Genomic DNA, 13,127 nt, shown 5'->3' with positions numbered 1-13,127 from the left:
TTTTTTTTTTTTTTTTTTTTTTTTTTTTTTTTTTTTTTGGTTTGAGACGGCGACTTGCTCTGTTGCAAGGTTGGAGTGCAGTGGCAGAATCTCGGCTCACTGCAACCTCTTCTTCCCGGGTTCAAGGGATTCTCCTGCCTCAGCCTTCCAAGTAGCTGGGACTACAGGCATGTACCGCCTTGCCTGGCTAATTTTTTGTGTTTTTAGTAGAGAGGGGGATTTCACCGTGTTAACCCAGGATGGTCTCGAACTCCTGACCTTGTGATCCGCCTGTCTTGGCCTCCCAAAGTGCTGGAATTAGAGGCGTAAAGAGCCACTGCGCCGGCCAATGTATCAGTTTTGCTCATAAATCGTAAGAGCACATGCTTATGTGGACTTACCATGTATCAGGTACCACTGTAAGCACTTTGCAAGTATTGATGTATTTAATCCACCTAGTGACTCTGAGGGACACAACAGGTTATCACTCCCATTTTACAGAGGAAGAAACTCAGGCCCTGAGAAGTAAATTTCCCCAATGTAACACAGTTAAGGGATGGAAGTGGTGTTCAAATTCAGGCAATACAGCTCCAGAATCCATCCTCCTACCCTCTGCACTTGCTTTCTCTCTAGATGGATAAGTGCCATTCTCTTTCTAAAGGTGGCATCTGTCCTCAGTCTCGCTAGAGAATGGTCTTCTATTGCCCACAGTTGTGAAGGAAGTCCAGTTATCCATTAGTTTTACCTGTAGCTTTCAATAGAAAGTTCTTGGTTTGGGACAACGTTTTCCCTCAAGGCCATTATCAGAGCAGACTTGAGCATTCTCCTGAAGTTCTAACTCACAGAGCAGCTGTCTTTCAAACTCCAGACGCCTCCAGTTTCGTCTTTACCACCGGGTATGAACTGTTGGGGTGAAGTTCAGCCCAGGCACCTAAACAATCACAGGGCAGAGACCTTTCTCCCTGTCCATCCAGACTCAGGAAGAATGACTGCTTCCAGGACCACCCTGGTTTGGGCTTGCCCAGAGGGAAGGTCCCAGGGAAAAGTTCTTCTGTCAGTGTAGGGAGTAGTGGGGTCCACCCCTACTAGGCACAATTTCCCCCCTAATTTCTACCTTAAAAGGCAGCTAACTGGGCCTTTTCTGCTCTCTTTCCTTCCCAGAGTCCCTTTGCCTCATCTGTTTACTGACTTCCTTGGAGCCCCCAGTCCTTGACTATGCCGACTTCACATATGATCCTCATGGCTACTTTGAAAAGTTCTGTGCACTGTGTTTGAAAAATATTCCCGTGAACACTAATTGTTTCTTTTAGGCATTCTAGCCCTTTCCCTTTCCTTTTGCTCTTTTATTAGTTTTGCATATTCTTCTTTAGCAACTGTGCTACCATTTTAAATGAGAATATTTCCTTTTGCTGTACTTTTGCCTGTTAGCAGGTAAAACCACTCCGATTCTGGAAGCAATCATTGTTAGTCTGTTTTGAACTGAATGTTGATGATTCAAAAATGGTGACATTAACAGTGGAGACTGTTACAAGTAGATTATTTTTCATGTGAGAGAAACTTCCTTAGCAGCCATAGAGTTTCTGGGAAATCTTGGGTTCCACAACTCAGTGGGAAGTGCCGATCCACCACTTGGGTTGGCCTTCAATGTAGACATAAATCACATGACAGCCCATGCCCAAGAAAATAAAATTGTCATTAATAATGCCTCTTTTCACTTGTGTACCTATGTACATTGTACACTGTCTTTTCACTTAGTACAAAGTCAATATTTGTTTCCTGCATAGACAGGCAGAAGGTGGAAGGTCTGAAATGGCTTCCAGGGTGATGGGCAATGTTATCAAAGCCACAGGCTTGAATTAAACTCGTCTCCAGGGAGGAGGAAAAATCTAGTTCCAAATATTCCTGTAACTTTTGTGCTGACCAAGTGTTTATTAATAGAAATGGAATCCCCAGTGGGTTTTTCTTTGGTTAGCTGGTGAGCTTGAGAGAAATTACAATACCAAGAGAGTGACTGAAATAATTATTCATCATGGCCTGCTGGGCAGAAATTTCTAGGCAGGCAGGCTGCAAGGCACCTCAAAGGGAGGAGCACAGGAAAAGGGTGTGTGGAAGTCTGGCTGCACCCTCTGTTAGGTTATTAGGTAGAGATACACCCACAGAGGACTTTCTGTTGGTGTGGGGCACAGCTATTACCGAAAAAGCTGGAAACATGAATTCTAATCACAGATGCCAGTTATCTCCACTTTGAGCCTTTTTATTTTTTATCCAGTGGGGTCAGCTATTTACTTCTTCCAAGATGTTACCTGGCCAGCCAGCAACTGCGTGGCAGAGGTGACCCTAATCTTAGCCAGGTTAGATGGTTGTATTCCCTTGATGACACGAATTATTCTGCTGAATATAATAAACAGGCTTAAAGATGAAAATGTGCTTAAATCACACATGCATTTGAAGAGTGGAGGAGTTCTCGTCTAGATAATAGCTGAGGCTTTTTTTCTTCCTTTCTTTTTGTGCAGAGGTCGAGAACTTAGTAATACTGCAGTTCAGGCCAAAACAAACTCTATATGATCTACTACTGATTTCCTTTTAAGCTCCCCCTTTTTGCTAGGACTGACTTCCTTTTATTTTACTCCAACTTGCATTAATCCCACTTACAGAAGTTTCTTTCCTCTTTTCCTTGCCTCCAACTTCAAACATTCTTACATAGGAAACAAGTGACTTTTTTTTTTTAAAGATCTACTTAAAAAATATAAAGGACACCATGACTTTTGGAATACATTTTAGCAGCCTGCAATTTGAAAGTTCACTTCCGAACAGGCAGAGTTAGACGGTTGGAGCTGAAATGCCTACGTGACCACAGTGGTCGCTGTAAGCCAAACCACCTGCTTATCTGATCTCCTCTGGGAATGAGGTGGTCGGCACCTACAGTGGTTATTGAGTAATTAGATGCTTCATTTGCCAGAGGCTGTATATTCCTTGAATGAAGCTGCCTCTTTCCATGGGCTTCCATGATGAGGGCTGGGTGTTGAGCGATTGCCCAAAGAGATCAGAGCCTGAGCATGCTTGGGCCCAGTATTTTTAGCTCCAGTTCACATTTTTGTCCTCTCCCCAGCAGCCGTTATTGTCATTGCTGTCATTGACTTCCATTTGAAAGGCTGTGCCAGCCAGGCCCACTGACTGAGCAGCTGAGGAGCCCTAGCCAGCAAAAGGCAGGATGTGGTTAAAACTGTGCTCTGATCCTATCTCTGGCCTCAGGAAACCTATTAGTAGCTTGGGGATTTTCTGAAAGTCCTTCTCTCCCATACACCCTCCCCACCTTCTTTCCTCTTCTGAGAGTTTGCAGGCTAAGCTATCAGGACAGCTAGAATCGCAAAGGGGGCTTCTACTGGGATCTTGGCATACTGTTCTTAGTGAGCTGAAGAGGATGCATGGGGCATGTTGCAGTATCGTCATTTTCTAGAGACTAAGTAGGTGACGATGTTCCCTTGAGTATATTCTCTTTCATCTCCAGACTCTTGTCTGTATTATTATATAAATGATAATGAGAGGATGAGGCTCAGGATGCCTTCATAGGGGCAGGGCAGAGTGAGGGTGGGGGCACCAGGCATGCCAGCACTGGGCATCTCTCTGTGCCTCAATCCTCATCTAATAAATGGGGACTCATAATTACATCTACCTCACAAAGTTGTGAGCAGTATTGAGAATGTGTGAAAGTGCTGTGCAAAATTTGGTAGGTTAGAACAAATTAAAGTAATTAAAGTATATTATCTGTATCATCTGCAAAGGGCCATTGAGGGCATTACCTTCTATGGGCCTCACAACATTCCTGTACAGTTAGACTGATGGAGATTAATATTCCCATTGGACAGATGAGAAAACTGAGGGGCAGGGAGCTGAACTGATTTGTTCAGTGTTCCAAAACTTATAGAACATCACTGTCCAGTAGAAACATAACATAAGCCATACATGTAATTTGAAATTTGCTAGTAACCACATTCAAAAAATAAGAAATGGTGAAATTAATTTTTCAAATAGCATATTTGACTCAGTATAGCAAAAAATCTTATCATTTTAATGTGTGGCATGAGTCACATGTGGCCAGTGGCTACCATATTAGACAGTACCATACACAGTATTTATGAGGCACACACTAGAAAAAGTCATATGTGTAAGACATAGACCCTGTATTTGAGAAGGTTTGCCTTCTGAGGGCCAAGAAAATGCCATTAAAAATATTGGCCAGGCGTGGTGGCTCACACCTGTAATCTTAGCACTTTGGGAGGCTGAGGCGGGTGGATCACCTGAGGTTAGGAGTTTGAGACCTAACCTGACCAACATGGTGAAACCCCGACTCTACTGAAAATACAAAATTAGCTGGGTGTGATGGCGCATGCCTATAATCCCAGTTACTTGGGAGGCTGAGGCAGAAGAATTGCTTGCACATGGGAGACCGAGGTTGCAGTGAACTGAGATAGTGCCACTGCACTCTAGCTTGGGTGACAGAGTAAGACTCTGTCTAACGAAAAAAAAAAAAAATGTTTATTTTCTCTTTGGGGTACTTCGTTATAGAGACCTTAGGAATCAACCAGACTATTCTTTAAGTCTGTGAGAAAATTTCCAACTCATAAAGTTAGATATTTGGGATTCATTCACCCTTCTGCATCAACGTCTATCACTCATCTTTCTTTCCCAGCTCTCTTGAAAATTATGGTTTTCTGAGTCATATGAAAGGATGAAATAATTTCAGAAAGATCCCATATCCCCAAAGGGCCTAGGAAAATTGTCAACTGGGGCTGAGTGATTTTAGTTGGTGAACAATTTTTAAAAAATTAGTGACAAAAATATAGAGCTGCCTGGGGAATACAATGCCTGTTGGCTGAGATTAATGGTAAGATTAATAAATGGATTGCTTGATGAAAAGGCGCAGGAGAACAAAAACCAGTAGAGAGATTGTGGAGGAGGTCGCTTATTAATGAACTGTCAGCCCAAAGAAAGTTCAAGAAACTCTCCTGTGGTAAATGCAGCAGGCTGGCACTTCTAATAAAAGTTGGGGTCCTTCAGGAATTAATTACTCCAGCCTTACAGCAAGAATTTGTGGAATTGCAAAACGTTGTGGCACAGACCAGCACGGGCTGCTGCTACAAATGGGGAAGCTGCAGGAGAAACTCATCATTTTTTTTCATTGATATGTAGGATATTGTAGTAGCATAATAGCCAGTCAGACACGGGGATGAGTGACGGCGTCCAGATATACACTGACTAATGAAATGGCACATACTTTGAGTTTGAAGTCACTTCACTTTTCATATGCAAAATTCCCTCCTGGAATCTGATTTCCTCCTTATCCTGTGTACCCACCACTAAGGAGTTCCAAATAATTTTCAGAGTTGTTATATGAAAGTCAGATGGACTCTGCCACGATTTATCAAGCTATGCGGAAAGAGAGCACAAAATTCATTTATTCTGAGTTACTGTAATTTCCCTCTCCCCTCCTCAAGTTCCCAGTTATGCTTGGCCTGAAAAAAGCCTTTCTGAATTAAAATTTGGTGTTGCCTCTGCCCAGTGAAGCAGCTTAAAAGAATGCCACGACCAGACAGAGATGGTCTGAGATCTGCAATCTGATACCACACATCAGATATTAAATGCCTCTTACCTTTTTTCATTTCTGCCATGAAGGTAGAGTGAAATTTTTCTTCTGTAAAGTGTTTAGATCAAGAGGTCCCAGACAAACTCTTGGTCTCTTGGGTCTCAAATTTCATAATTAACCATTTCAGTTCAGGCATAAATTTATTCCTGATGGAGCTTGGTAATTTAGGAGATTTCTGGCCATTGATTCATGTGCTAATTTTCTAGGAATGAAATAAATACAGAGGGGACAGAACAGCTTTTGGTTGGTTTACATGGTGGTGTAAGACTTCTCTGGAGTCTTAATGTAAATGATCAGCCATTTCCCTCATAGAATCTTATAGAACTGGGCTCTTTTTTTTTTTACATTTGACTTGTACCAGGATTATAAAACATATAGAAAATGATTCCTTCAGCTGTGCATAGAGTTTATCATCATCTTTCTTCTGCTTGTCACATCCTTGCTTTTTAGACCATTTATCACCCATCACTCTTTGACTTTTCAGACCCTCATAATCCACATGATACTTATCCTTTTGATTAAAACAACTTAATGGCCTTTTCACGAATAATTAATCTGCTGTCTTTACTTTCAGCTCCAGGCTTTTAACTTTAATGTTGAGTTATCCAGCCTGTGTTGCCTTTCAAAGTTTCACTCCCCTTAGCCTTTTCCCCTCAAAGGTTTAATACTTCTTTAGAAACTTCAATGATTGCTATACAAAGGTTTTAAAAAATGCTTCAAAGTTACTCTCACATCCCTTCTGCTGTATATGATGTGTATAACTGTGCAGAGATCAGTGGGATGAAATGAAAATAATTTCAGACTTGCATATTCTGTCATTCTGGAAAATGTGGAGGCTTGTACTTTCAAGAAAAGTTAAAACTCCATTGCTTTTGAAGAAACAATTGTGTATTATTTTGTGGTTATGTGTCCTAACTCTGGATGTTTTTCTAACAGTGACAATTTATACCAAATGACCTCCCAGCTTGAATGCATGACCTGGAATCAGATGAACTTAGGAGCCACCTTAAAGGGGTAAGGTTTTCTCTATTTCATTGCCTTTCCACAGTAACTTATACCTGTTTGAACCATTTTAAAGGTGCTTAGAACTTATGAAGAGAGTACAGTTTTTGAAGAATGGGCAGAGCTCTCTGTGGCATTAGAATGCTCTCCTCCTTCCCCTAGTTGGTGAGTTGTGTTCAGTATTAAATTTTCAAAATATCAATAGGGGTGTTTCTATCTGGAACAAGGAATATTGAGGACACTTATTATGGTCTTGTTGAATGTTTTATAATTCTTCAAAGGCCATTCAACCTCATTTAATAATTGTGTTTTACTATATCACAGTTGTTAATCATTCCACTATCTTATCAAGAAGTGCTTTGGGTGCATTCTTGATAAGAAACTCCAGGGTCTAAATTCTATTTGTGTGGCGCTGATCTGGGCAATGCACAGTCAGATATGCCCATACCTGATTGCACCAACAGGGTGTTTCTTTCCATACTTGATAATACAACCTGAATAGGGAGAATACAGCCAGGAAACATCGGAAGGGGCTACTCTTTGCACCTAAAAATGAGAGAGAAAAAAAAAAAGAAGGCAGGTAGGACTTGCTTTCACCATTGAAAGAACTCACTTTTCATTTTCTAACAAGTGTAAAGAGATGGGCAGTAGCATAGAGCACTCGTGAAGTGCCTGCAGCGTGTCAGGCGCCCTTCCAGGTTACCTCATCTTATCTTCCCAACACTCTGATGAGGGCTAAGTACTGCTTGGTTTACAGATGAGTAAACCAAGCTCAGAGGGTTAAGTTACTTCCCAAGTTCACATCCTAGTAAGTGTTAGAGCTGGGATTCCAAGTCCAGATCTGATTCCAAAGCGCAAGCTCTTTGCAGCCTCCAGTGGTGCCTTCGGTCCCACCATTGGCCCCAGTGGGACTGGGGACTTAGTTCAGCACTCTTGAAAGCTAGCTTGATGTCTCTGTGTATTGAGGGGCTTTTCATTGGATTCTGGGATCTGGGGGGCTTGCCAGATCCATGCATGCTCCATTCCCCACTCCCCACCTCTTCTTCTCTTCTAGAGTTGCTGCTGGGAGCTCCAGCTCAGTGAAATGGACAGAAGGGCAGAGCAAGTGAGTGGACAATGCGGAGATGGCAAAGCAAATGGCGTAGGCCTTGTTGACTGGCACCTGGGGCAATGCAGGAGTTAGGACTGATGTGGGTAATCAGGGTAGCATTTGGTGGATGGGAAGAGTCTCTCTCCCCTGCCCCCACCTCTTCTTGTTCATCATACACATGCTGGGGACGAAATGGAGGGAGTGGCATTTCTCATCAATGTGCCCCTGGAAAACAATTTAAAAAATTATGCAATAGGAATCCTGTTCATTTCTTTTTGAGTATTTCACAAAATACGAAATACTAAATACTAAATTTGTGGCATTACAACCATAATGCCACATATTCTTGTTAGATCAGTCAAGCCTTTCAGTCTTAACTTACTTGCTTGTTCTTTATTTACCTTTAAATTTCTCAGGGAGAACTTACCCTAAGTCTGAGGCCAGGTTTGAAAAGACTTGTTTTTTGTTGTTTTTCAAAGTTTGTTTTTATTCCCAAACATTCGCACCTTCCCCAGCCCTATACTCTGCACCCTGGGGCATTTCTGTAGCTGTTTCTTTTTCTTTTCTCTGCTTAAACTCCACAACCAGCCGCCCTCTTTTCTTCTTCCGTGTGTTGGCCCAGTCCTGTTATTTGGTTCACCCTTCAGTAATCGACAGAGTTGTATTTCATCTTCCAAGACTTACTGTTGAATTCTTCACCTCACCCCACCCCACCCCAAAATTTCGGCAATTTTATCCAGATCTCCTCTTCCTCTCTCTGGACCTCAAAGAAAAGGCTTTCTGTTGTTTTAAATTATTTCTCTCCCGTCTTCCATCTGAGGGGCTGCTGACAGTTATAGCATTTAGCTGTTATCCTTTCTGTTTGAGATGGGAGTTTCACTCTTGTGGCCCAGGCTGGAGTGCAATGGCGCCATCTCGGCTCACTGCAACCTCCGCCTTCCGGGTTCAAGCGATTCTCCTGCCTCAGCCTCCCAAGTAGCTAGGATTATAGGCATGCACCACCACACCTGGCTAATTTTGTATTTTTAGTAGAGACAGAGTTTCTCCATGTTGGTCAGGCTGGTCTCAAACTCCTGACCTCAGGTGATCCACCCGCCTCGGCCTCCCAAAGTGCTGGGATTAGAGGCGTGAGCCACTGCGCCTGGCCTTTCTACCTGTTCTTAACTCGTCTTAAGTTCCTTGGCTTCTTGGTCCCACCCTTTCTCTCTGGCTCCCTTCCTTTTCTCCTTTCTCCTCTCCTCAGAACTTGATAACGTTCCCCAAGCTAAATAGCAAGGATAGACAGAACACGATTGTGAAGTGAGCAGTACGTTTCAGTTTCAAAAACTTCTTCATGCTGTAAGGGGTTTGTTTGTTCAGTTACAAAAATTACAGATAAGGAATTTTGGCGTGTATTTGCAGCTGGATCTTTCCATAGTTGAGATAATTTTGATACTTTTTAAGGTCTTTAGACACATACTGTTAGTCACTTGCTGAGGAGGCAGAAGCTGTATTTTAAGGATGAAGCACAAAGTGTGAACAATTTGTTCTGTTCAATACTGCATAAGAAAAAAAATAAGAAGAGTTTTCATTGGTCTGTTACTTACATCTTGAAAGGATTTCTGAAATAAAAATGTATTTCTTTCTTTCTTTTTTTTTTTTTTTGAGATGGAGTCCCACTCCGTCACCCAGGCTGGAATGCAGTGGCACGATCTCGGCTCACTGGAACCTCCGCCTCCTGGGTTCAAGTGATTCTCCTGACTCAGCCTCCTGAGTAGCTGGGATTACAGGCATCTGCCACTATTTTTGGTAGAGACAGGTTTTCGCCATGCTGGCCAGGCTGGTCTCGAACATCTGACCTCAGGCGATCCGCCCCTTCTTGGCCTCCCAAAGTTCTGGGATTACAGGTGTGAGCTGCTGTGCCCTGCCTAAAAATGTATTTCTTGACCTGGCATGGTGGCTCACGCCTATAATCTCAGCAATTTGGGAGACTGAGGTGGGTGGATCACTTGAGCTCAGGAGTTTGAGATCAGCCTGGGCCATGTGGTGAAACCCCTTCTCTACAAAAAATACAAAAAAAAATTAGCCAGACATGGTGGCACATGCCTGTAACCCCAGCTACTTGGAATGCTGAGGTGGGCGGATTGCTTGAGCTTGGGAGGCAGAAGTTGCAGTAAACCAAGATCAGACCACTGCATTCCAGCCTGGGCGATAGAGTGAGACCCTTCCACAAAACAAAAAACAAAACAAAACAAAACAAAACAAAACAAACAAACAAAATATATATGTATATTTCTCGAATATTAACTTTATTCAGGGAGCTGTTATAAAAAAGGCTAGATGGCCCAACAGATAGTTCCACAAAAGAACAACTCTTTTGCAGACCTAAAAATTACAATTAGCTAATTGCCTACCATCTTCTCTCACACTGTGAATTTATCCCTGTAGAACATACTGTAAATCCACGAATTTCCGCTTCCATTTTGTGAATTGGACATTCATCTAAGGATGTATATTAACATTATTGGGTGCTGTATGAGGGGCTGTACATGTTTCGTCTTCTGATATGATCTTACAACACCTCCAGGACACTTTGGCCACATCCATCTTTCAGCTGAGGGTGGAGAGATTAAGCTAACTAACCAAGGTCACATAGTGAGTGAGTGGCAGAGCCATGCTGGAATCAGTTCTGTCTGACTCCAGGACCTGGGCCCTAGATTAGAGCTTCTTAAATGAGTGGAAACCTTTTAGACTGTGACTACAGTTAGAAATACCCTTTACAGTGACAGCCCATATACACACATGCACACACACACCCCCCCCCCACAGATTTTCACTGAGCAATACTCTTATGACCTTCTCTGCATGCTGATACTTTCCCTCCCATTTCATTTTTCAAAATGCTGATTGTGATGTACTAGATTGATTTTACAACACACAGTTTGCCTCACTTTTAGCATTCAAACATGGTGACATCTTGGCTGTCTCCTCCAGACTTATGAACAGCCCAGAACTGGATTTAGTTGAATCTGTAATTCCAGTAGAAAGTTTGGCCTTTCCCCAGGGGAGACAAATCTGGGTTGGGGTCATTGTTCTCTGTGATACTGGATTTACTTTCTTTTGCCATGGTATGAAAACTATTAATATGGAGAATACATTTGAGAAAAGATACTCCATGAAGACAAATTCAGACACATAACTTTTTGCGTTCATTCATAACTAGTGTCTTGACACTGTTTGAAATCAATGGTTAGAAAAATCATGTGACAAGGTAGATCTATTACAGGAAAACTGGTGATTTGACTCATGTTTTAGAGAAGAAAGATGTAATTTCCATATCACTCATAAAAAGAGGCATTATCAATTTTTTATTAAAAGATCATGTACCTCAGACTAAACCCCACTGAATGCTGGTTCAGGTCTTCTTTCCTTGAAAATGTTTCTTTTTTAAAAAGTGGCTTCACAAAGAATAGATTTGTTTCCTTGTATCCCAAGCAAGTCCATGGAGACATCTTTCATTAGATGTCAGGGATCAGTGTTACAATGGGTGGGGATAGGATTTGATAAAGAAGGTGGGCAGATGAAATGAAAACTTGCTCTGTTAGAGGTGGGATATACTTGTGTGGCTGAACCACTCCTTTCTCCTCCTTCTCCCTTTACTCATTTTCTAATTTCTGCATACCCACTGGGATCACAGCTACTTTTATGACCTCCAATGGGAGAAGGTATTTCAATTTAAGTAATGAGAAGGTACTTTATAGAAAGAACCACCTTCTTCTCCCTCAGCCCCAAACAAATGAAATTAGATTTTTAAAGTGGGTCCCTGGGAGAAAACATTGCTGGGGAATCTTTCTGAGTATGACTCCACCATTTTGAAGCCTTCTATTGATGGTGCCTTGTGTTATCTGCTTTCTATTTCTTTGAAAACATTTTCTGTGTGTTCTCAATGGCTGCTGATTTCCGAACAAACCTCTCCTACCCTGTTGGCCTCTGTTTTGTCTCTTCTGAAGAAAATATCCTGCAAAATGGAGAAACACATCAACCTTGACTGTGATCCAAGTTATTAAAACAAGGAAGAAGTTATTCTCTGGGGACTCGGGTAGGGGGAGTGGGAAATTGAACACAATAGAAATGTGAAAGGAGTGCTCAGCAAAATGAATGTCCCTTTGCTAGTCCAAGAAGTTCACAGGCTGTTGGGAACATGCAGTATTCAACCTGTGGATGCTTGAGAGGAAAAACAAAAAAGACTCAACAATGAGTGATGTATAGTGAAAACAAAGCTGTGCGTTTTGGTAGGGCCAAGGCTGTCGAATCTGGAGAAAATCCCCGCTAGACATGGTCTCATCCCTGAGAACCTGTGCCAAAAGAGATAGCTGTCTTCCCTGGCTGGGAGCTCCAATACACAGCCCAGCACCTTCCCTCACAGGCTCATGAACATAAGGTACCCGTCCAAGAGATTTACTTCTTGGAAATAGATAGCTCGCTTTTAAGTGGCTCCTGGAGCCTGAGATGCAAAGTGAAGGTGGGGAGCCTCAGTTCTGTGAATATCAGCATTTCCGAGCCTACTCCTTCATCTCCACCCCCAGCAACAAGTTATTAATTTTCCCCCGTTTAAACAGTTTCATTTAATACCATTTAAAGAGGTTTTTTTTTTCTTTATTATTGCCTTGCATTGCACTTGGCCTGGGGTCTGTTAACCCTGCCAACCAGAACAAAGAATGGGACTCCTGGGTTTGATAAAGATGGAGACTTGTGACTTAGCTCTGTGTCCCTCTCACTTAGTGTGGACTGATTCGGAAGCTTCTTTCCTTTGCTTCTCACTTTTCTGCTTCTTCTTTCCCCTCCCTGGCTGCTGGCCTTTTCTATCCTTTTATTTTTGGACATGCATTTGATGAATGTATTGAATTTTTTCATTATGTAAGTAATGTGTATAATTTATAGAATAGTTAGAAAATACAACTACACAGGGAAGGAAATTAAAACTCCCCCCAAAAGCCCAGATGAAACTACGGTGATAAAGATGTTGCACACAATTTTAGACCCTTTCCTGTTCATGCATGTACTTTTGTGCCATCTTCTTTCTTATAAAAATGATTGGCTTCAGGTGAGATTGAATTCAGCAAATGCATATTTATAGTCCGTCGCGAAATTGTCATGATGGCTTTGACTTCTTGAAAATATTCTCAGCCTCTTAAAAAATATTCAAAAAAAAAATTTTGGGCTCTGCAGACTTATCTCCATACCATTATTCTAACTATTTTATTTTAAAGCAAGGAATTATTTTCATCTGGTGGAGGTGAGGAAAAATGCTAGGTTTGTTTAGATCTGGAGAAGAAAGGAGCTGAATGGGAAAGACAGGAAAGAAAGGTTGGGATGGAGAAGGGGGCCAAGTTGGAAATGAGGAACACAGTGATCGTAGCACAGGGAGGTGAA

General features: G+C 42.0%; 1 protein-coding gene across 4 annotated transcripts in view; it reads left to right on the top strand.

The window, feature by feature from the left end:
* The window catches only part of WT1 (WT1 transcription factor), a 48,649-nt gene that overhangs the window by 11,655 nt on the left and 23,867 nt on the right, over positions 1–13,127 (top strand). For 2 of the 4 annotated variants that reach the window (XM_017849740.1, XM_017849739.1), the window contains exons 4-5: positions 6,560–6,637; positions 7,680–7,730. In XM_017849740.1, coding sequence (XP_017705229.1) covers positions 6,560–6,637; positions 7,680–7,730 — 129 coding nt within the window. The remainder of the gene's footprint in view (positions 1–6,559; positions 6,638–7,679; positions 7,731–13,127) is intronic. The other 2 variants (XM_017849742.1, XM_017849741.1) reach the window with 1 other exon arrangement.

The sequence above is a fragment of the Rhinopithecus bieti genome, unplaced genomic scaffold, assembly GCF_001698545.2.
Source record: "Rhinopithecus bieti isolate Rb0 unplaced genomic scaffold, ASM169854v2 scaffold_32083, whole genome shotgun sequence".
Classification (NCBI taxonomy): Eukaryota; Metazoa; Chordata; class Mammalia; order Primates; family Cercopithecidae; genus Rhinopithecus; species Rhinopithecus bieti.
This window is presented reverse-complemented; position numbering and strand designations above follow the sequence as displayed.